Below are 25214 nucleotides of genomic sequence, written 5' to 3' on the forward strand. Positions count from 1 at the left end.
CTCCCCCCGTAGCGCGGCCGATCGCATATGACATACTATCCCGTCACTGGGAATTAAAGGGACACTGTCACCTGGATTTGGAGGGAACAATCTTCAGCCATGGAGGCGGGGTTTTTGATTCACCCTTTCCTTACCCGCTGGCTGCAATATTGGATTGAAGTTCATTCTCTGTCCTCCGTAGTACATGCCAGCGCAAGGCAAGATTGCTTTGTGCAGGCGTGTACTACGGAGGACAGAGAATGAACTTCAATCCAATATTGCAGCCAGAATGCAGCCAGCGGGTAAGGAAAGGGTGAATCAAAAACCCAAAAACCCCGCCTCCATGGCTGAAGATTGTTCCCTCCAAATCCAGGTGACAGTGTCCCTTTAAGTCCCAGGGCACCTTGATGGGATAGTACGTCATATGGGATTAAGGGGTTAACCTCTCATGTTTGCTGTCCCATGATGGATAAGAAGGATGTCCTCCAGTGTGCTGTCAGGTGGTGACCTGGAAAAAGAGGTTATAGTTACCTGAGGGAGCGGTCCGGTCCAATGGCCGTCGCGGTCCGGGGCTTCCTATCTTCATAGGATGACGTCCTCTTCTTGGCTTCATGCTGCGGCTTTGGCACAGGCGTACTTTGTCTGCCCTGTTGAGAGCAGAGCAAAGTACTGCAGTGCGCAGGCGCTGGGCCTCTCTGACCTTTCCCAGCGCCTGCGCACTGCAGTACTTTGCTCTGCTCTCAACAGGGCATAGTACGCCTGCGCCGGAGTGTGAAGACAAGAAGACGTCATCGTAAGAAGATAGGAGGCCCCGGCCAGCCCCCCAGGTGAGTATATAATCTAACCTCTTTTTCTCATCTTTCAGGATACATTGGGGGCTTATCTACATGCCAATGAATCGGTGACCCGGCCAGATGCGTGAGTTAAATGCCGCTGCCAGCGTTTGACAGCAGCACTTAACGAGTTAATAGCCGTGGGTGCATCGCGATTCCACCCGCGGCTATTCCGGGCACATAGCTGATCACTTCCTAAGCTGTTACTAAGAAATATTTGCAGATGATACAAAACTATGTAAAGCAGTTAATACAAGAGAAGATAGTATTCTGCTACAGATGGATCTGGATAAGTTGGAAACTTGGGCTGAAAGGTGGCAGATGAGGTTTAACAATGATAAATGTAAGGTTATACACATGGGAAGAGGGAATCAATATCACCATTACACACTGAACGGGAAACCACTGGGTAAATCTGACAGGGAGAAGGACTTGGGGATCCTAGTTAATGATAAACTTACCTGGAGCAGCCAGTGCCAGGCAGCAGCTGCCAAGGCAAACAGGATCATGGGGTGCATTAAAAGAGGTCTGGATACACATGATGAGAGCATTATACTGCCTCTGTACAAATCCCTAGTTAGACCGCACATGGAGTACTGTGTCCAGTTTTGGGCACCGGTGCTCAGGAAGGATATAATGGAACTAGAGAGAGTACAAAGGAGGGCAACAAAATTAATAAAGGGGATGGGAGAACTACAATACCCAGATAGATTAGCGAAATTAGGATTATTTAGTCTAGAAAAAAGACGACTGAGGGGCGATCTAATAACCATGTATAAGTATATAAGGGGACAATACAAATATCTCGCTGAGTATCTGTTTATACCAAGGAAGGTGACGGGCACAAGGGGGCATTCTTTGCGTCTGGAGGAGAGAAGGTTTTTCCACCAACATAGAAGAGGATTCTTTACTGTTAGGGCAGTGAGAATCTGGAATTGCTTGCCTGAGGAGGTGGTGATGGCGAACTCAGTCGAGGGGTTCAAGAGAGGCCTGGATGTCTTCCTGGAGCAGAACAATATTGTATCATACAATTATTAGGTTCTGTAGAAGGACGTAGATCTGGGTATTTATTATGATGGAATATAGGCTGAACTGGATGGACAAATGTCTTTTTTCGGCCTTACTAACTATGTTACTATGTAAACATTACACAAAATGAACTGAACGAAATTGACGTCGGCTCATGGCTCCTTTATATATTTTCCATTTTCTACACATTGCCTAAAATTTTTAAATTTACAATTTAAAACCTGCATTGGTAATATAAAAGTGATGTTAGTAAAGAGTCTACTGTATATACAGCCTCCGCTATCACAACACGCCATGTACTCACAGGCAACACGACCGCCAGGAAGGAGATAGCCACCTCAATCATTTCTCACACGGCTGAGGTAAAATGAAAGCTGAGCTCTGATTGGCTACCCTGGTAAAATGAAAGCTAATCTCAGATTTGTTGCTCTGGTAAGATGAAAGCTGAGCTCTGATAGGCTGTCAGTGTAGTGAACCTGGGCAAGTGTCGGGGCCCACAATGCCTGGGGGGGCCACTTTGACATGGTTCATGCATCGTGCACATACTGTGTACGGAGCAGGCTCAGGAACAGACACCCAAATCTAAATGCTGTGATCAGTCTGTTCCTGTCACGACAATCTTGACCGCTGCATTTATAGAGACTCTGTAAATGTAATCTGAGAGCAGCATGATGTAAGAATAGAGACCCTGATTCCAGCGATGTGTCACTTATTGGGCTCAGTATTAGAGCTCTGCTTGATCTGTAGCAAAGCAAACCATGACTATACGGGCCTGTGCACACGTTGCAGATTTGTCGCAAACCTGAATAGTTTCCTGATGCCAGCAAAGGGAATGAGAATCCTGCTGACATAAGAGGTGGGAAATGGGGGGAAGGAATCCAATCTAATGCCCATCAGCCACCACGCATGGAGACATTGGCGTGATGATGGCATCTGGGTGACGTCCTGAAGATGGCGCTTCATAGATCAGTCAATTTACAATACCAGATCATATTACTGTATTGTGTAAGTGATCACAGGGTTCTCAAGGGGAAGATTCAATAACAAATGTAAGATACATTACCACAGGGTAAGGATAAGATATAATACAATATAATAATGTATTATATTCAGTCCAGCAGCACACAGAATTGTCTGAACTACGGAAAAAAATTGAAATGGTAGAAATGCTGTTTCCTTCCTTCCACACAAATACGGAACAAAAAGATTGGAAAGTCGAACAAATTCAAGCATGGTAATTATAAAACTACAGACCGTAGCACAAAGTATGCCCCCTGCACACTCCATCCCCCGAACCACCTGTCTGCTGAAGCAGAGCCCCCCGTCCCCATCAGCTGAGCCCTCTACACGCCACACCTCAACAGCCGAGAGGCCTGTACCCCACGCATCACGTACCCATCTCCTGAGCCCCCCACACACCACATTCCCATCTCCTGAGCCCCCACACACCACGTTCCCATCTCCTGAGCCCCCACACACCACATTCCCATCTCCTGAGCCCCCCACACACCACATTCCCATCTCCTGAGCCCCCACACACCACGTTCCCATCTCCTGAGCCCCCACACACCACGTTCCCATCTCCTGAGCCCCCACACACCACATTCCCATCTCCTGAGCCCCCCACACACCACATTCCCATCTCCTGAGCCCCCACACACCACGTTCCCATCTCCTGAGCCCCCACACACCACATTCCCATCTCCTGAGCCCCCCACACACCACATTCCCATCTCCTGAGCCCCCACACACCACGTTCCCATCTCCTGAGCCCCCACACACCACGTTCCCATCTCCTGAGCCCCCACACACCACGTTCCCATCTCCTGAGCCCCCACACACCACGTTCCCATCTCCTGAGCCCCCACACACCACGTTCCCATCTCCTGAGCCCCCACACACCACGTTCCCATCTCCTGAGCCCCCACACACCACGTTCCCATCTCCTGAGCCCCCACACACCACGTTCCCATCTCCTGAGCCCCCACACACCACGTTCCCATCTCCTGAGCCCCCACACACCACGTTCCCATCTCCTGAGCTCCCCCACACACCACGTTCCCATCTCCTGAGCCCCCACACACCACGTTCCCATCTCCTGAGCCCCCACACACCACGTTCCCATCTCCTGAGCCCCCACACACACCACGTTCCCATCTCCTGAGCCCCCACACACACCACGTTCCCATCTCCTGAGCCCCCACACACACCACGTTCCCATCTCCTGAGCCCCCACACACACCACGTTCCCATCTCCTGAGCTCCCCCCACACACCACGTTCCCATCTCCTGAGCCCCCACACACACCACGTTCCCATCTCCTGAGCTCCCCCCACACACCACGTTCCCATCTCCTGAGCCCCCCACACACACCACATTCCCATCTCCTGAGCCCCCCACACACACCACATTCCCATCTCCTGAGCTCCCCCCACACACCACATTCCCATCTCCTGAGCTCCCCCCACACACCACATTCCCATCTCCTGAGCTCCCCCCACACACCACATTCCCATCTCCTGAGCTCCCCCCACACACCACATTCCCATCTCCTGAGCTCCCCACACACACCACGTTCCCATCTCCTGAGCTCCCCCCACACACCACATTCCCATCTCCTGAGCTCCCCACACACACCACATTCCCATCTCCTGAGCTCCCCCCACACACCACATTCCCATCTCCTGAGCTCCCCCCACACACCACATTCCCATCTCCTGAGCTCCCCCCACACACCACATTCCCATCTCCTGAGCTCCCCACACACACCACATTCCCATCTCCTGAGCTCCCCCCACACACCACATTCCCATCTCCTGAGCTCCCCACACACACCACATTCCCATCTCCTGAGCTCCCCCCACACACCACATTCCCATCTCCTGAGCTCCCCCCACACACCACGTTCCCATCTCCTGAGCCCCCACACACCACGTTCCCATCTCCTGAGCCCCCACACACCACATTCCCATCTCCTGAGCCCCCACACACCACGTTCCCATCTCCTGAGCCCCCACACACCACGTTCCCATCTCCTGAGCCCCCACACACCACGTTCCCATCTCCTGAGCCCCCACACACCACGTTCCCATCTCCTGAGCCCCCACACACCACGTTCCCATCTCCTGAGCCCCCACACACCACGTTCCCATCTCCTGAGCCCCCCACACACACCACGTTCCCATCTCCTGAGCTCCCCCACACACCACGTTCCCATCTCCTGAGCCCCCACACACCACGTTCCCATCTCCTGAGCCCCCCACACACACCACGTTCCCATCTCCTGAGCCCCCACACACCACGTTCCCATCTCCTGAGCCCCCACACACCACGTTCCCATCTCCTGAGCCCCCACACACCACGTTCCCATCTCCTGAGACCCCCCCGCGCACACAGCGTCCCAGTCTCGTGAGCCACTCGGTCCCCTGAGCCCCCCCCCGAGCGAGCGAGCACCACGTCGCCGTCAGCCGGGAGCCCCCGGCACTGAGCACAGATGCCTGCCTCTTTGTGTTTCCTGCTGAGTTTCGAACCTTGTGCCTATTTTTCCGGACCAATCACACACCAGAAGGGGGGCGGGGCCCAGACCTCCATAGTAACAAGCAATTGGCTGGAACCCCGGAGGGCGGGGCCAGGTCGGTGCCGCTTCTCCTCCTCTTGTGTCTGCGGAGAGAGCGGGACGGGAAGCGCGGTCGGGGTCTGACTCGTTGGCGCCGTTCTACCTTCGCTGCCGAGTCTCGTCCGCCCGCCTCTGTGTATGCCGCTCTCCCACGACCCGGGCTGACACCGCACGGTGAGTGATTGTAAAGACGGGTGATGGTGAGGAGGGCCAGACCGCGCTGGAGGCCTAGCGGTGCGGAGCCGGGGACCGCCGCTGTACGGGGGTTGGTGGCGGATGTACCCGGGTGTGTGTATTGGTGACTCAGTGTCGCCGACATTGTGCGGGGAATGTAACAATGGACGACTGTAAAATGGCGCCTGCTCGCGCCCTCGTCATCAGGCAGCTATGTGGTGACGTCACTACGGAAGCCTCCGCCGCCCAGTCCTCACAGGCGCGCAGTGTAGAGTCGTGCGAAGGCGCGGGGAGCGGATACCAGGGCTGCGTGCGGATGAAGGGCACTCACTCTGCTTAAAGGGAACCTGTCACCCCGATTTATCAAGATGATATAAAAATAGCGTTAAATAGGCGCAGAGCTGGGCTTTACATTAGTGTAGTTTGGAGCCATTATTCCCCACCTATGCTGCCGAAATACCTTTGTGAAGTCGCCGTTTTGGGCTGTCACTCACGCTGGTCAGGTCATATGGGCGTGGTGACAGCGCTGTTTCTCCCCCAGATCTCCGTTGGTGGCGTAGTGGTGTGCGCATGCCCAACAGGCGAATCCAGTGCGCAGGTGAAGGAAAAGAGCGCGATCTGCGCTATTACGCGGTTTATCGGTGGGGGCGGCGGCCATCTTTGTGAGGCCGTGCGTGCGCAGATGGTACTTTTCGGCTTCCCGGGGCTTCAGGAAAATGGCCGCGTGTGCGCAGATGGAGATGCGAACTCGGCTTCAGGAAAATGGCCGCCGCGGCATCCTGCGGCCATTTTCCTGAAGCCCCGGGAATGTTTAAAAATAATAATAATTAAAAAAAAAAAAAAAATGGTTATACTTACCTGCAGACAGCCGATTTCCTCAGCGGCGTCCGTTCCTATAGATGGTGTGTGTGTGTGCAAGACCTTCCATGACGTCGCGGTCACGTGACCAATCACTAGGCAGCGACGTCATCACAGGTCCTTCACACAGAGCATCTATAGGAACGGAACCGACAGCGTGCACCGCTGAGAGGCGGGAAGACATCGAAGGTGAGTAGATCACTATTTTTTATTTTAATTCTTTTTTTTTTTTTAACCAATTATATGGTGCCCAGTCCGTGGAGGAAAGTCTCCTCTCCTCTACCCTGGGTACCAACCGCACATAATCTGCTTACTTCCCGCATGGTGTGCACAGCCCCATGCGGAAAGTAAGCAGATCAATGCATTCCTAGGTGTGCGGAATCCCCGCAGTTCCGCATATTTAATGAACATGTTGCTTTTTTTCCGCGATGCGATTTTTTTTTCCCGGAAAAAAATGCAACATTTGCAACATTTAATACACTTAAAATAATGGGAGGCATATGTAAGCGTGGAAAAAATAGAGACCGCGCATAGGGAGGACACTGGGAAAAGAAGAAATGTGGCAAAACAACAAATACAAGGTCGTAGATAGGTACCAAAGAATCCTCTAAATAATCCCCTAAATCAGAAAAAAAACAACCCCTAAACAGGTAAACAGCCACCAAAAATAACTAATGGGATAATACAGACATATAAGCAAAAATGCTCCAGACTCACATAAACAGGCAAAGCCCACAACTATATATACAATAATATAACCGTACCTGTAGCTTCTGAGTGTCACATGGGGGAGTAGTAGATGTGCCAGGCACTATGGCTGTATACCAGATCGTGATACAGGCACCAGTGGGCCCAATGTGGCGCTGCAAGGTGAGGTGACCACCGTCAGATGCGGAGATACGGTGGGGGTCTGCAGGTGTCCGGTGCGGGGCTGCACGCGGTGGAAGCAGGAAGGCTATGTAGAGCCAGGGAGAGCCCCGGCCGGTGGCGTCCCTGGATACGAGCGCGAGCAAGATGGCCGACAAGGCGAGGGACTGAGCGTGTGACGTCACCGCTGGAGAACTACGGAGCGGCGCTAGGGTCAAGATTGAAACCAACGCGTTTCAAAGGAACAGCGTCCTTCTTCGTCAGGGTTACCCAGCACTGGTGGCTCCGAGGAATATATGCTCAATCCCTGTCAATCAAAAAAGGTCCCGCCCCCCACCCATATAATGGATGATAGATACGTGCCTACATAAATCTATAGTATAACAACTAGCAATATGTGCGGTAGTAACCGCTGGGGATTTACTACATGACTTAAGGAGAAGCTGTGAGGGCAACATATAATATGCCAGATATGCGCCCAAAGCAATATCCAAATGAAAAAATATGTGAATATATAAATATATAGAGAAGAAAAAGGGGAGGAGCGGGGTTGCGACCCCATCAATGACAAAACATGGTAGATATAAGGTGCAGATGTGACACAATAATATAAATATATATAAAGACTAAAAATATTTTTAATTATAATAATTAAATAATAAAATAAAAATATAATTATTACGCATATGTAAGCGTTTTTTTCGCGTTTTTATAGTGAAAAAACGCGAAAAATACTGATCATGTGCACATGGCCTTAGGGCGCAATGTGCCTGAGAATCACACTCTTACTTCTAACAAAACCTTCTATGACAAATCCACAAATTTAGCACTAGCTATTCATAAAACAAGCTAAAAAAAACAATTGGGATGAATAAAAGCAGCAAATTCTAATTGTCAAAGGTGTGACGCATTCAGGGGCAATGAGCCTGAGAAGCCAAAACACTGATATCTGATCTCCTGCAGCACAAGAGGCTTCTTAGGCCTCACACTGCCTTTAGGACATGTGCACACGTTCCGGATTTTTTGCGTTTTTTCGCTATAAAACAGGTTATTCCGCATTTTTTGTGCAAATGTTGCATTTTTTTTCCGCGAAAAAATCGCATCGCGGAAAGAAAAAAAAACATGTTCATTAAATATGCGGAATTGCGGGGATTCCGCACACCTAGGAATGCATTGATCTGCTTACTCTCCGCATGGGGCTGTGCACACCATGCGGGAAGAAAGCAGATTAAGTGCGGTCGGTACTCGGGGTGGAGGAGAGGAGACTCTCCTCCACGGACTGGGCACCATATAATTGGTAAAAAAAAAAAAAATAGTGATATACTCACCCTCTGATGGCCCCAGGAGTGTTCCCGCCTCTCCGGCGCATGCTGCCGGTTCCGTTCCTTTAGATCAGTGGTCCCCAACTCCAGGCCTCGAGGGCCGCCAACAGTGCAGGTTTTCAGGATTTCCTTAGTATTGCACAGGGTTTGGAATCATCACCTGTGCAGATGATCACATAACCACCGCTGCAATACTAAAGAAATCCTGAAAACCTGCACTGTTGGCGGCCCTCGAGGCCTGGTGTTGGGGATCCCTGCTTTAGATGGTCTGTGTCAAGGACCTGCGATGACGTCGCGGTCTTGTGATTGGTCGCGTGACCGCTCATGTGACCGCTCACGCGACCAATCACAAGCCGCGACGTCATGGAAGGTCCTGCACACACACACCATCTGTAGGAACGGACGCCGCCGAGGAGATCGGCTGTCTGCAGGTGAGTATAACCATTTTTTTTTTTTTATTATTTTTAAACATTCTATCTTTTACTATTGATGCTGCATAGGCAACATCTATAGTAAAAAGTTGGTCACACTTCTCAAACACTATGTTTGACTAGTGTGACCAACCTGTCAGTCAGTTTTCCAAGCGATGCTACAGATCGCTTGGAAAACTTTAGCATTCTGCAAGCTAATTACGCTTGCAAAATGCTAAAAAAAAAAAAAAAAAAAAAAAACGCAAAAAAAATGCGGATTTCTTGCAGAAAATTTCCGGTTTTCTTCAAGAAATTTCTGCAAGAAATCCGGATGTGTGCACATAGCCTTAAAGTTATGAAGGTACTGGGAGGAGGGTGTTTCCCAGACAAACCACTGAAAATAGAGAAATGAAACTAAGTGAGCTGCGCCTGTCAGATCAGTTGCCCCTGACGGAGCGTTAAAGGAGTTGTACATTTTTTTTTTTTTTTTTATGCACATATTTTGGCCCAAAGATAATCATTTATTTGGAGATTCCAGGTTCTGTCAATTTGGGAAAAATAAAGGATTTCATCTTAAGGCTATGTGCACACATTGCGGATTCTCTGCGGATCCGCAGCGTTTTTTTTGCGGTGCAGAAACGCTGCAGATCCACAATTGATTTACAGTACAATGTAAATCAATGAGAAAAAAAAAATGCTGTGCACACTTTGCGGAAAATACGCTGCAGTTTAAAAGAAGTAGCATGTCACTTCTTTTTTGTGAATCTGCAGCGTTTTTGTACCCATTCCATTATAGAAATCCGCAGGGGTAAAAAAAAGCAGCAAATCCACAAGAAAACCGCAGCAAAAATGCACAAAAACCGCTGCAGAACCGCACAAAAAACACGACAAATCTGCAGGTGCGTTTTCTGCCAGGAGAGGCCGAATCCGCACCAGAAATTCCTAAGCCTAATCCGCAATGTGTGCACATAGCCTTAAAGGGGTTGTCCAGGATTTTACAGAAAGCTCCGCAGAGTGGTCCTTTTGTAGAAGAAGTCTCTAACAAGAACAGCTGTTTTGTGTCATACGTAATCTGATCCCTCCACCGGCTGTAGAAAAAATGACAAATCTCGTAAAAGCCAAAGACAGCGCTGTCTACTGTTCAGAGCTGCGGCTCCACGCACGGAAAACTGTGATCCGGAGGGTTGGAGCCTTCCTGGAAGTCCAGGCAGAACGTAAGCCTGCAGGGTCACAGGACGGGATGTGTTTAGACCGTGCCAGCTGTAATTTACATGGTGTACCTGCTGATCGTGTTTATTTGGTCGTTCGCCGTATTGCAGCACCATTCACGTGGCCAGTAAGGGGATCTTTGGGAGGGGGAGTTGGCACTTGTGGGTTTTTTACATAGAATGTATGGATTGTGTATAATTAGAAGTTACTGGGACCCGAAGATCGGGGCTCTGTCTGGATGGTGTGTCATTGTGCTCATTGTATATGGTGGGGGCATGGCTCTGCTAATCTCATGCACTCCCATGCACCAAACAGCAGAGCGGTCCGATCCCCAGCAATCAGGATGTTATCTCCTGTCCTGTGAACGGGAACCTTCCAAGGGAATTCACCTTTTTAGGGGTTGTCCAGGATCAGAAAAACATGGCTGCTCTCTGTAAAGTAAGATGCTATGTATGGATGATGTGTGTATGTGCATGAGACCGTCCTGCATATGTGTAGCATTTCTATCACTGTATTTTTTTCCCTCTCTCTGCCATCCGCACATACAGCACAGTGCAGCCTGAGCGACACCATCGTAGCTTCCCTCAGCTGAGACTGTGGAGCTGATGTAAGTCAGTACAAAATACCGGATTTTGTAAAAATGTATTTTTATTGTAAGAATATATAAAGTTTGTGAATTATTTTTTTTTTACTATTTGTTTTTGCACATGTGGGAGTTAAAGTGTAGGCATTGGAATTTGCCCTTTGATTAATTTGCTTATTTGTTAACAGATACTGAAACCTTGCTCCATATCCACAGCATCGGACCCTGCAACGCTTGCCTGCTCCGTTGTAACATTAGCCCCCCAGCCTCAGGCTACGACTTTCTACTAGGCCAGCTGCTTTAATAGGGGCCCTGATTTCTATTAGCCCGAGGGAGTAATGTCAGGCCGCTGCCTGCACTCATGCCATGTGCACGGAATTGCAACAAAGCCTGCGGCTCGGCCAATATTTGTGGGATCGTACTCTGTCTAGACAATATTGAGGATTCTGCAGGATTTCCTGTGCGCATTTACAGTATGTAAAAGTGGGGAATTTTACCTAGAAACAAATAGGGGGTAAAAATATAGAGAACAGTGGCTAAAGCCATCATCCACTACTAGGACACAATACATGGCCTCATTCACACATCCGTGTTAGTATGGATTCCAGGACTGTGGAGTTGGTATAAACCGACTCTGGCTCCTAAAATATATAATTGGGTACAGTAGTACAATGCAGGACGTGCTGTAAATGATTTCATGAGAATTTGGGAAAGTTATGAAATGTCCTATAAATGTCTGTTCTGTTCCTGATCCAAGGATCTCTGCTTTTAGTGGAGATGAATCTGTGCTGCACTTTATGTACATGCTGAGTAGTGATCAGTGCTGTGGATTTTTTATTTATTTAGGTTATTTAGCTAACGCATTTCAAAGCCATTCCAGACTTCTTCCTCAGGACAAACACCATATATGATATAAGGTTTTTTTTGTCCTGAGGAAGAAGTCTGGAATGACTTTGAAATGCGTTGACTAAAGAACCTAAAAAAAAGTCAGTTTTTAATATCCTATGATTTGGATCTTTACCTATCAGCAGCACGCACAAACCACATTTGGCTTTTTTTGTTTGTTTTTTTCCCTTTTTATCTGTTGTCAGAAGACCCATGTGTATACGTGGTTGTGGCACACAACCACCATTTCGGGTTAGCATATCCCCCTTTTTTTTGTGCATTATTATTGGAAAAGACCCTATTTCCGCTTTTTTTCCCCCACTATATCCATGCAAAACACACAGACAAAAAAAATTGGTTATTTGGTATCATGAATGAATAGTGTTCATACTACTGTATGGGTCTGTGAAAAAACACAATAGCATCTGTGTGTTGCCCGTGTTTTAACATTGCAAAGTATTGGAGAAACTTTGTCACTTTTCTTTCTTCATCCCTCTGAAAAACACTGATGGTAAAAACAAGACACGCGGACACCGGTAGCATTTTTTCACAGACCTGTAAATGAGGCCTAACAAATATTCACTTCCTGCACCATTCCAGCAATGTCGGCACCAGGACTCCTGATTCGCATATCAGTAACCACTGATTCACGTGAGAGTTGGGAGACTTGGTGCTGAAGGTAAGTGTCTAGCTTCTATTATTTTACACCAGGGAACACGGTTTTAGTTTTGGGATATTAATTGGCAGCTCCATCACTAGAATTTGCAGCCAATGTCTGATCAGCTGGTGCTGGATTACCGTGACCCCACTGGTTGCTAGAGCCACTGATTTCAACACTGTGCTATGTCTTATTGGGCTGCCTGTTGCTGTTTCAGTAAAATCAGTGTTTTATCAGCAGGAGATTATCACTATTGGGCCGGGTTCACACTTGCGAGTTCAATATGAGAAACTTGCGCATCAAGTCCTGGCACTGCCGCCGGCACTCGAGACCGGAGTGTGCGGTTGTATGCATTTCTATGCAGCTGAATGCTCCGTTCCCGAGTGCCGACGGCAGTGCCAGGACTTGATGTGCAAGTTTCTCGCATTGAGCTCGCAAGTGTGATCCCGGCCTAGGTATCTCGTGCCTCCTGGTCCCTCCTTGCCCCCAGCACTGATGAGCAGCTTTCTGTTAATCAGTGATATTGCTGGGGTTATACAGGACTCAGCATTCCTAGCTTTGCTGGGTCTGCAGCAGAGGAAACTGATTCTATCACAACTACTGCACCCAGTAAACTAAGTGACATGTCGCTGAAATCGGGATCTTTCCCTACATTGTGCTGCTGACAGATTCACCTTAAAGAGCCTTGCCACATGACTTTGGATATTAAAGCCATTGTCCACCTTGAGACTGATAAGTGGCTATATGTTTTACATGTATCCTGGGGAACTCATTTTCTCCCACTGCTTGCTCAGATCGATGTTGCAGTGTCATGGAGTGGGGAAGGGGTGCACTGGTAAGTTTTTAAAGCCTGACTTCCTGTGCTGTGGGTATAGGGAATACAGGGGAAGTGCAGGTTATTCTTACCAGTATGCCCCTCCCGCGGGCCATTGAGGCGGCCTTGTTCGCGGATACACATTAGGAACTTGTAGTTACTTTTCAGTCGCTTTAAGCTAAAATAGAATCTCCCTTCGGATACAACTATTTTGGGGCTACTAAAAGACATTTAGCAATGTGTGCTCTTAAGGGGGTTGGTACTAGGACAACCTCTTCTTGATCTAAATGTTTGGTCCCGGTAAAATAATAAAGCCTATACTCTCCTGTACCGGCTCCATTCCTGCGGTGTCTGCACTGGTTCGCGCGCCCCCTCCCCCCATGAACGGCTGGGGGCCAGGGTCACAACAATCAGCGCTGACCCAAGTGCTGATTGGGCACCACGTGTCACGACAACAGCACAGGAGCCTCGAGGAATGTGCATGTTGACACTGGCGGGAATGGGGGGGGGGGGATATAAGCTTTTTTTTTTTTAATTTTATCAATAGATGTTGGGTGTTCACAGTCAGCTGTGTCTAAAATCTGGACCAAATACAAACAACATGGGAAGGTTGTTAAAGGCAAACATACTGGTAGACCAAGGAAGACATCAAAGCGTCAAGACTGGAAACTTCAAGCAATATGTCTCCAAAACAGGAAATGCACAACAAAACAAATGAGGAACGAATGGGTGGAAACTGGAGTCAACGTCTGTGACCGAACTGTAAGAAACCGCCTAAAGGAAATGGGGTTTACATACAGAAAAGCTAAATGAAAGCCATCATTAACACCTAAACAGAAAAAACAAGGCTACAATGGGCTAAGGAAAAGCAATCGTGGACTGTGGATGACTGGATGAAAGTCATATTCAGCGATGAATCACGAATCTGCATTGGACAAGGTGATGATGCTGGAACTTTTGTTTGGTGCCGTTCCAATGAGATATATAAAGATGACTGCCTGAAGAGAACATGCAAATTTCCACAGACATTGATGATATGGGGCTGCATGTCAGGTAAAGGCACTGGGGAGATGGCTGTCATTACATCTTCAATAAATGCACAAGTTTATGTTGATATTTTGGACACTTTTCTTATCCCATCAATTGAAAGGATGTTTGGGGATGATGAAATCATTTTTCCAGGTGATAATGCATCCTGCCATAGAGCAAAAACTGTGAAAATATTCTTTGAGAAAAGACACACAAGGTCAATGTCATGGCCTGCAAATAGTCCGGATCACAATCCAATTGAAAATCTTTTGTGGAAGTTGAAGAAAATGCTCCGTGACAAGGCTCCAACCTGCAAAGCTGATCTGGCAACAGCAATCAGAGAAAGTTGGAGCCAGATTGATGAAGAGTCCTGTGTGACACTCATTAAGTCCATGCCTCAGAGACTGCAAGCTGTTATAAAAGCCAGAGGTGGGGCAACAAAATACTAGTGATGTGTTGGAGTGGGTTTTTTTTATGGTTTGGTTGTTATTCATGATTCTATAACTTTTTCCACAGATTTGAGTGATTTCCATAATTTTTCCCTTATGCTTGGTTGAAAAAAAGTAACCATTACTGACTGCCACATTTTGTGTTCTTGATTTCTTTTAGTGCTTCTTAAAGCCAGAAAGTTGCCATTTGAAATGACTTTAGTTTTGTGCCATGTCTGTGATCTGCTTTTTTACTAAATGAACATCCTCCAAGGTCGGTGATTTCCATAATTTTTGCCAGGGGTTGTATAATCCAAGGCTGTAAATTAAGGTTTGGCACAATTAGGTGAATGGGAGCAGACAAGTTGTGCCTAGTTCTGTTTAATGTGATATATATATATTTTTTTTATTTTTATTTATTTTTTCTCTCTACATGTGTTTTGCTCCAGGAATATTGCACTAACAGTTAGTGCAATATTCCCGGAGCAAAACACATGTAGAGAGAAAAAAAAAATGACTAACTGGTGTATTTTCGTTTTCAGCACAGTTAATGCTCTGGCGTTTCCTTATCCTTTTAGAAACGCTCTTCTCATATGAGGATCGTCTGTAGTGCTAGAATGAAGGATCTGTAAAGCGCCATGTATTCTCCAGTGCAGACTTTATTTATCACTGGCCTAGAAATGAACAGGACAACAGTTGTTTGCCACTTTTCTTTACTTCCATGTGCCGCAGTACACACACGAAGAAAACATTGTAATTGCCTTCTAAAGAGGTATACGTTTATTTTAGAGACGTAAGTGGTTGTGATTTGCATTGGCCGCTTATTTATCACTCGTGCATCGTCTTGATTTATGTGTAGTTTTGCTGCCGATGTGGAGCTTGTGTGTTACATGAGAACTGATAACCGTCATTGACGCCCATTCTATTCTTGTTTCTTCCTCTTGCAGGACACAATGTTTACTCGAGGGATTAAAAGGAAGTCCTTGGATCCAGATGTGATTGACAGCTCCTTGGTTGTTGACTTAAAGAGCCTCCCTTCCTATACTCTAGAACGGCAGTCTATGTTGGACATGTCACTAGTGAAACTTCAGCTGTGCCACATGCTGGTAGAACCCAACCTCTGCCGTTCGGTGCTCATCGCCAACACGGTCAGGCAGATACAAGAGGAGATGACTCAAGACGGTAGCTGGCAGTTTTTTCACGTGCACCAAACCGATCATCCGGCTCCTTTGGATCATCTCGTTTCTACTGAAATCCTCTGCCGCTCCTCTAAGGATCAAGCGGAAGAGAAACGCATTGACAATTCCTATGTTACCTACAGCAAAGAATTAGAGGTTCAAGAGACTCAGGAAATTTCTGAATTGTCCACTGTCACCTCCGTCAAAGCGACACAAAATACTTCAACTGGCTTCTGGGAGATCGAAGGTCCACAGGAAAATAGAGCGAACCTTCAAAAATCCTTAGACCATATATTCGAAACCTTGGAAAATAGAAACACAAATTCCATGGAGGACTTGTTTTCTGAAGTGGACACTTCTTATTACGACCTTGATACTGTGCTGACGGGGATGATGGGAAATTCTAAGTTGGGCCATTGCGACGTGCTCGAGAGCTTATCGCAGACAGCCGCGGCCACCCACTGCAAATCGGAGCTCAACGAGATTGATCACATCGTGGAGATCCTTGTAGAGTCCTAAAGTCGAACCTGTTATGCATGACAGCATGGCTCGGTTAAAGAGCATTCCCGACTTGGTGTTCTCTTGACAGGTTACCTCAGTCTATCCTGAGTACCAACCAACCAATATGGCAGCCAGTCTACCTTCCCCAAGGGCTTGGCATCCAGCTAGTCTGATCCATGTTGAAATGGTGTCTAGACAGGTTTGTCAGTCAGGAACCTGGAAGAATTGGCAACCAACCCCTATTGCACCTAAGGGAAATGTCCATCTTGTGCCATAGCTATGTGATTGTTAAATGAGTCTTATTTTCTTAATGTGGTGCCATTAAAGAGTTATTCTCTTTAACGGTTAAAATGGCAACGTGCTTGTAAAAGTGAAGCGCTTACAAGCTGTTTCCAGTAGAGCTCGTAAGTCCTGCTCTGAAGGTGGCCAGATCCAACACCGCTCCCAAGCTTCAGAGGCAAAGTCCGTCCCAGGCTGCTCAGCCATCCTAGCTCTTAATCGGGCACATGCCGCCAACCCCCCCCTCCCCTCCCCCCCAGAGAACAGTGGGTTCCTGAAAAGTACTGTTGAGAAAAACCCCTTTAAAGGGCATTTATGTCACAAGGAAAAACAATGGCTACTTTCTCCCGAAACCAGTGGCACTTTTCACTACGGCCAGTGTCTGCCATTGCAGCTCGGCCCTTTGCATTTGATTGGAGGCTGAGCTGCGGTGCCAGATGTGGCCTAGGCTTGTTTCATATAAGGCTGAGAATTATTTTTTTAATAAAAAATATAATCTCCAGACATACAAGGTGGTGGGGGGACACACAGATGGTTTCTGAATTTGCATGAATTGTCCTGTTTTTTTTTTTTTTCTCCCCAAATCTGCAGCGTTTTTCAATTTGTTTCAAAAGTGAACCTTTTTGGTGTGGATTTTACCCATTTATAGCAATGGGGACTATTAATTAATCAGAACTAGCTTTCTGTTGCACTTCCGTCCAAAAATAAAAATGCACAATTCGTAACGGTTTTTATATCCAGAAACCTTGCAGATTTCAGTGGAGAATGAAATGGGTATAATCCATGCCAAGTTCTCAGCGTGGGAAGGGTCAGGTAATGGCTATATTAAAGGTGTAAATTAGTGCTCTCCAGCTATTGTGAAACTATTCTCCTGACATGCTGAGAGTTGGTTTCCCAATGGCTTGGGCCGACAGCTGCCATATTTATCATGGGCACAGGTTTAGGATTCTTACACCATAGTGCACACTAGACTTGGGGGCAGTTTTAGGACAGCTTCGTTGAGGATAACCTATTGTTACAGGGATGATGTCCACATATGTTAATACTTTCTCATTACACTAATCCGCAGTATTTATTTTATATAGTCTATTTTTTTTTTTTTTTTTTTTTTTCATTCGTAATCCAGTATTTATTTTTCTTATTACCATATTTTATTTTTTCTAATTTCTATAACACCTAATGGCCCATGTACATGGAACATTTTAATTCCAGACCTGATCGGTGGGACAAGGCTATATTTTTGAGGTTTATGCTAGCATGTACGTTGGTAAGAAGGTGGTGGTATGGGGTCGCTCACCGTATTAATTACCATTCCAACCTGTTGGTTTTTAGCTTCCACCTCCATCTTCCCCACCACCACTGTAATGTTAAGGGGTTGTCTGACCTGAAAAAATAACCTATAGATGTGTTTAAAGGTGATGTCCCTTTTAGCTATATGTAACATAACACAACATGACTTATTCCTTTTGAAGATCATACAAAGGGACTAGTGGCACGTGCTACGGGTGGAAGAAAAGAGATTCTGGAAGCTAAATAGGAAAGGGTTCTTTACAGTTATAGCAGTCACACTGTGGAGTACCGACCACAAGAGGTAGTAATGGCAGACACTATAGTAGCTTTTTTTTATAAAGGGCTGGATGATTTCTCCAGCAGATGTTATTGTGGGATATAGATAATTTACTGTCAAAAAATGTATAATTGGTGGAGAAAGGTTGAACGTTATGGACCCGAGGCTTTCCCCCCCCCCCCCCCCCCCCCCCCCCATCCTATGTAACAAAGTGAGCTTTACTTACGCTGCCTCTCGTCTGCTGCCAGAGTCTCTTGATCGGCTGCAGCGGTTAGACAGATCACTGACTTCAGATGATGTAGAGCACCGAAGCCCCTGAGCTCAGTGATTGACTACAGCGCAGTTGACGTTGAGTGCTGAAGACTCTACACTGGGTTAAGTGACCTCACCGCTGCAGCAGAAGATCGTCAGCGCTGGACCTGCCAATGTAGAGGGCACGATCTGCTGAGCTCAGTGATTGACTGCAGCACTGTCGACATGGCTTCCTTGCTGCAGCTGATCAACTGAGACCAAGGGATGGAAGGGCGAGTAGAGCTCAAATTTATGTTTTACATATCACTGAGCCGAGTTGCTGAAAGGGGACAATCCTTGTGAAATACCAATTCCCTTATGTGCTGGTTTTGTGTCGCTGATCATCCCTTGTCCCGGCAGCTCTATTTCTGCATTGGGGCACAAGAGCATTTCTAGTCTGGTCATGTACTCCTTGCTGTGCGTGAATGGGCTGGCTGAGTGGCTTATTCTTATAGCTAAGCCAGCACCACCTGCCATTGTGGATTCATAGAGAAGGAGACAGGCTTAGCTGTTGAAATGAGCCATTCGGTCAGTGTCCCTCATATAAAGTTCGAAGGCAATAAGATGTGTAATTGTGTCCTAAACGGTAAAACACTGGGTGGAATGGTAACTTTAAAAGACTTGGGTTTATCACTGGACCCCAAACTCCACTTTAGTGACCAGTGGCAGGCTGCTGCTGCCGCCAAGGCTAATAAAACAATGGGATGCATTAAGAGGTCTAGGTGCAAGTCAGTAGTAAGGCCACAGCTGCATAGAATAACCCGAGTCTTCTTCCCTTCGTAGCGTTGGTTGCGCTGAAAGTATACTAGTTAAATGGATAGATTTTAAAACTTGGCTTTTATGCTAAGTCATATTACAAGCAAGACTCGTTAAAGGGTTGATTGTGACTTGTAGGATCGCTACTTCCAACAGGTGGCGCTATAGAGTTCAGGCCCTCTTTCTCTCTGAAGAGGCCATTTGCATATAGATTATAAAACACATCTAAAGTACTTAGTTTCTAGCTGGACAACCCCTTAATAGCCAAAAGTGGATTTGAGTGGGAAAAGTTTTTTTTTTTTTGTTCTTCTTTCCATGCTTGGGATCCATAATACTGCACCTTGTGAATAAGGTGTTAAGACTGACTCAACTGACGTTTTTTTTTTTATTGCCAAAATGTCAGCTGTCATAATGCAAATAGGTTTGATATTAAAGGGGTATTCCAGCTGCCAAGGTGATGGCTTGTCTGAAAGGCGGGGTGTGTTTGGAGCACTTACGTGGTTATTGTTGACGGCTGGGATACGCTTTCATTTTATGATTTCTGAGATATTAGAAGAGGTGCATCAGTGAGGGTCCATGGGGTGACTGCCCGCCAGTCACTGCAAGCTCCTCTGTTCCCCCGAGTGGACACATCCAGTGATCTTACCATTGTGATTCTTTACGTGCACTTAAAGCAATAATCCTTCGTGCAGGTTGATTGAAAAGTTGACAAGCTGCAATGTATTCACGGTTCACGCATCTACAAAAGGTTTACATATTGTTGTAAATTTGGGGGGGGGGGGGGGGGGGTCTTAAAGGGGTTGTCACGTTAAACAAAATCTCACCGCCAATTCACAGGCCAGATAAATGTGACTGCTGGTGTTTTCCCACCAATCGCAATAACAGGAGTCCTGTGAGAATGGAGCACTATTGCGCATATATGATCCCTGGCTCTAATCATTGCTATGGGCATGTGACCACCATTTTCCTAGGAAGTGAATGCGGTGGTGGTCAGGCTCATTGCCACTCTATTCACAAAGGGGGCTTTGGGATTCCCCATTCTCGTGATCCAATGGATAGGTGACAAATGTTTTATAGGACTTTCCCCCGAGAAGAGAAAACGTATACGTGATTTGCACTTATACATTCGTTATAGAGTGTATCTTACCCTCTTTAGTTCCTAAGGATCTTCTATATGTACAGGATTTTTTATTTTGTAGAAAGATAATCCATTTTAGTAGAATGGATTTTGCATTTTTTTTTGTAGCATGATCACAAATACTGAGCTTAAAATGCTGGGGGGGGGGGGGGGTTTGCAGCAAATTTACTCACACTAGGTCAGCCAGTCCTGGGTGTTATAACTGTGTTACATAGCTGCTGCGGGCATCGGTCTTAACAGGACACTAAAGAAAAAAAAATCAGGTCATCATGATCATCTCCACCGGTGTCACATACCTTTACTATACACATATCAGGAAAAATCTATTTTCTTTCCTTTTTTTATCATTTTGGATAAAATTTAAGATTGGGTCAGTTTCATACTTCTGACATTCCTAGTCCAAATCCAGACTGACCGCAGGCCTCCTGACCTGGACGGGCTTGTGAAACTAGCCGAAGGCCACAAGCACACGTTCAGTATTTTTAAGCTAAAATCAGGTGGAACTATTGGGGGGGTATAATAGAAACCCGTCACCACTTCTGTATTATCACCACTCCTGGTTTTGGCTTATAAATGCTGACGAAACATGTGAATGTGGCCTAAGACAGAATAAGTTACTGATGTGCCTTTAAGTCTTCCATAAATCAGGATAAGCAGCTATTTTGTGTCCACTCCACAAAACACCAGGTATATTTGGCTTTATGCGCCAGGAGCCTATAAGCACTTGTAGAAATGTTATCTGGACTCCCTTGGATATTACATGTGCACTTGGCCCTGATTTATCTGTACATGACAGTATTGGACTATCTTGCTTTTTTTTTATAGCCTGCTTTGTAATGTTATATGTACAATTTTGCAATGAATGTAGTTTAAGTATGTTTTATTAATAAAAAGTCTTTTTGAATTCTTTCATTTGTGCTTTTATATTAGATCAAAACATTTAACGAGGACCCGTCACCGGTAATGTGTCCAGTTTATGCTGTTTTATTCCCACTGTTCCTCCTAGTTGTTTTTTTTTTTTTTTTCGTAATCCGCCATACAGTTCCAGAGATACAGGCCTTTTTATTTAGTGCTAATTGTTGTTTTTTTTTAACCAAGGAGGCATGGTTCACAGCGTAATACTGTGCAGCCTAAAGACCTGCCCCTGAGAATCTTGTGAGCCATGCCCCTTTAAAGACTATAAATTGGCACTAAATTAAAAAGTATTATATCTGTGAAACTATATGGCTGTTAAAAAAAAAAGAATGAAATTTAAGGAAAAGTGTCTCCTGAAAAAATGCTTTGAACCTGCAGATATGGGGTTAATTTAACCTGCCTGGTACCCGCACTTAGGCTACGTTCACACTAGCGTTGCGCCGCCCTGCGTCGGCGACGCAACGCACGAAAAAACGCGCGTTTTGCGACGCGTGCGTCGTTTTTTGACCAAAATCGGACGCACAGAAAATGCAACTTGTTGCATTTTCTTGCGTCCGACGCTAGCGTCGGAAACGACGCAAGTGTCGAAAAACGCCACCCTAAAAACGCACGCGTCCCCTATGTTAAACATAGGGGCGCGTCGCCGGCGCAACAGCGACGCACATTGGCAGAACGCCAATGTGAACGTAGCCTTAGCCGAACGCTTCTGGGAGAAAATGTTAACTTTTTTCCCCCGAAGTGTCCCAGTTTCAGTCACGAGGGCGGCACTTGTCCAGTCACCGCTCCGAGTATACAGATCAGCTGTCATGTGCCCGGAAAGGTGCAGGCTTAGCACCAGAACCAAACGGGCAGTCTTGACATTGCGTACTATTACGCCTGATGTTGGAAAGGGGTTAATAATAGCTCATAGTTGTTTGCTTAGTCTTTACTAGTTAGTTTACGGGGACTCTTGAAAAGACCGTATCCCACCTATAAATTATAACCAACAAAGGCTAAACGGACAGCTGTGGGTTGATATTAACCCTCCGTCACATACAATATTCGGACTAACGAGTTCACATACAATGTGCCTGTCACGCGCCTGCTGGAAAAATACCTATAATATCTAATGTTTGCAATTTCAGTGCTCTAAAAGTGATCAGTGACCTTCATAAGGATGTAATAAAAGAGACTACACATAATCAGTTGCAAAAAAACCATTTACTTAACATAAAACTAATAACTATGAAATACAAACTTTTCAAAACTCCCACCAAATAGTCCCCAGTTCGACTCTCTCAAAAAAATGTACAAAGAAAATTTTTGAACACTAACTTAATTTTAAGGTACCTTAAGTACTATTAAAAACATATTCAATCAGAAGTAGATGCTGAGGTTTCCCCAGAAAAGTCACACTTGCAGAGCAAATAGCAAGAATTACACACCATTTTTGCATGTGTCAGGCAAATTGCTTTATGACATTTGAGACATTCATAATTTGAAAGCCTTCTGGTTCCGCTTTCCGTTTGGCAGGTGGTGCATCTCCTTCTTTTGTGAGGTGGTGCAGATGGTGACTTTTCACCATCATCTTCTGGGCGGAACCTTTTGAGCTGAACTTGAAGGCGAGAGGGGATACCGATTGTTTTCACGCTTCTCCTGCGTAGCTCTCCAAGTACTAGTTCATGGGCCAATTTTTTCAGATAATCGTCTACGGAGTGGTTCAAGCTTGTTTTCAAGATCCCTGTCACCACTGTCACCATCTTGCTCTGTTTCAGAATCCAGGACACATTCTTCCACCTCATCATGAGAATCAATCTCACTTACCTCTCCTAAATCCTCATTCAGTGTGAGGTCTCTATCATCTAACAGCATGTTTGTTACTTCCTCAACATCAAGTTGTTTGGATAAATTGTACATTTTCCTCCCCATTTCAGCAGATAATCTGAAGCAAGAGAAGGAATATGTTAGGGAACTACTGTATATGCCTGAGCAGCACACTTTCTTTTATAAAATCTCCCTTATTTCTATGAAATATCCTCACATTTTGTGCTATACATTCATAAAACAAGCTAAATAAACTATTGTGATGAATAAAAACATAAAATACCAACCTTACTGAATGTGACGTATTCACATACAATGAGCCTGAGAGATCTGTGCAGCTATATCCTCTCCCCTGAAGCTCTGAAATCCAACTGTGATATCAGGTTTCACAGACCTTCAAGAGACAGGAGACTACCTGGAGGGAGGGGGTTTCCTCACAATCTGGTGAGGAAGGAGAAATGAAAGTAAAAGAGAAGCGCCTGTCAGATCAGTTGTATGTGACGGAGGGTTAATAGCCTGGGAAGAGGTCAGGAATATTGGCTTCCCTCCGAGGCTACAGCCCTCAGCCACCCTAAAAATGGCGCATACATAAATGTACCAAATCTGGTGCTTGGTTTCACTCTTCCCATTGCCCTGGTGCGGGAGCAAGTGGGGTAATATGACTGGGGTTGATGTCAGCTTTGTATTGTCAGGTGACATCAGTCCCAGGGGTTGCTGAAGGAGAAGCATTTATAAGACGCCCACATTACTAACCCCATAGTCATTGTAAAGGACTTTATTCTGGCTGTCACTTTTAATTTAAATAAACACACCGCACCCTCATTTTCCCATTTATTACTATGAAAATGATTAAACATTTTCTTCACCTGAGAACAATCCATTTGTTCCATAAAGAAGTCCAGCTCTGCCACATCTGGATTACATGGCTGAGCACTGGCATGATGCGACCGCTCAACTGTAAGGGGGTCGACAGCACTGCCGGTTCCTGTGTGCCGGGTCTGGAACTAGAGAGGCTACATTCCCCTGTTCCTGGGGGGAAAGCCTGAGTGAGCCGGACCTTCCCCTTTTGCCAAGGGGAAGTCCTGGGGAGGCGAACCTTCCTGCTGACCGAGGGGGGCTGAGAAAGCGTGCGCAGCAGTGAGGGGACAAAAGAGAAAAGCACGCTCACGAGGTCAGTTTGGCGCGAGCGCAGAGCAGGGAGCGGCGCGCTCTGCTTTCCCTGCCCTCACCACAGAGCCCCCGCGCTGCGATAGGCCACACTGACAGGGTCCCCCAATGTCTGTAGAGGGACTGCTGCACTGAGGAGAGCTGGGAGTGCCAGGTGGAACCGTTGTAGAGCCTGCAGAGCCAGGTGTGCGCAGCCGCAAACTGAGAGGAGTGCTCCGTCCTAAGAGCACCAGCTTCGTGCAGGCAAGTGTTCGCCATCGCCAGCAGCAGAGACCAGAGAGGGAGAGGAACAGGCAGTGTGCCCGATGCCTACAGAGAGAAGGTGCAGGGTGCCGGTGACCCACAGAGAGAAGCTGTGCATCAGTGGTTGTCGGTACTTGAGTCTTGGCATGAACAGGCAGCGCGCAGCATAAAGAGGAAAGTACATCGCGACCAGAGAACAAGGTGCCGTATGCTCAATGTCCGTGAGTACAGTACATGTGCCACATAAGAGTGACCACATACGGGACTGACGTCAGTGACTACATTTACCCAGCCAGTCAACATTTGTGACTATTATTTTTATAGCACCATTATCCCCTTCCTGACATGTGCCATACTAGTACTTCTCTGCGGGAACTGCGTTCCCACAAACCACAGTACTAGTACGGCGGCACGGTCACATACAACTGCCATCCCGCAGCAAGGCCCACGATTGGTGCTAGCACTGATCATGGCCATATAACCCCTCTGATGCCGCTGTCAGTAGTGACAGCAGCATAGATAACAATTGCGCAGGGAGGGGGCTCCCTGCACTCTCCCACCGGAACAAAGCGATGCAATGGCGTTCCAGAGGCCTCCATGGAGACCCCGGCTCCAAAATGGCTACGGGGTCCTTCAGTGAGATGGCTTCTCAGTGCCTGATGAGAGGAGGTGCCAGCAAGCC

At 46.6% G+C, this 25214-nt stretch overlaps 1 protein-coding gene across 3 annotated transcripts; it reads left to right on the top strand.

Moving 5' to 3' along the window:
• Positions 1 to 5483: 5483 nt before the first annotated feature.
• On the top strand, positions 5484 to 21314 carry CDCA4 (cell division cycle associated 4). 3 transcript variants are annotated; one of them, XM_069734130.1, is made up of 3 exons: positions 5484 to 5631; positions 10846 to 10904; positions 15642 to 18399. In XM_069734130.1, the coding sequence occupies exon 3, from the start codon at positions 15648 to 15650 to the stop codon at positions 16389 to 16391; it is 744 nt and encodes a 247-aa protein (XP_069590231.1). In that variant the 5' UTR covers positions 5484 to 5631; positions 10846 to 10904; positions 15642 to 15647; the 3' UTR covers positions 16392 to 18399. The 3 variants fall into 3 exon arrangements, with proteins under 3 accessions (XP_069590231.1, XP_069590241.1, XP_069590223.1); XM_069734140.1 differs by lacking the exon at positions 10846 to 10904 and adding an exon at positions 15273 to 15466; XM_069734122.1 differs by lacking the exon at positions 10846 to 10904 and having other exon boundaries at positions 15642 to 21314.
• Positions 21315 to 25214: the final 3900 nt, after the last annotated feature.

This window comes from Ranitomeya imitator, chromosome 1 (genome assembly GCF_032444005.1).
Source record: "Ranitomeya imitator isolate aRanImi1 chromosome 1, aRanImi1.pri, whole genome shotgun sequence".
In the NCBI taxonomy this organism is placed as follows: domain Eukaryota; kingdom Metazoa; phylum Chordata; class Amphibia; order Anura; family Dendrobatidae; genus Ranitomeya; species Ranitomeya imitator.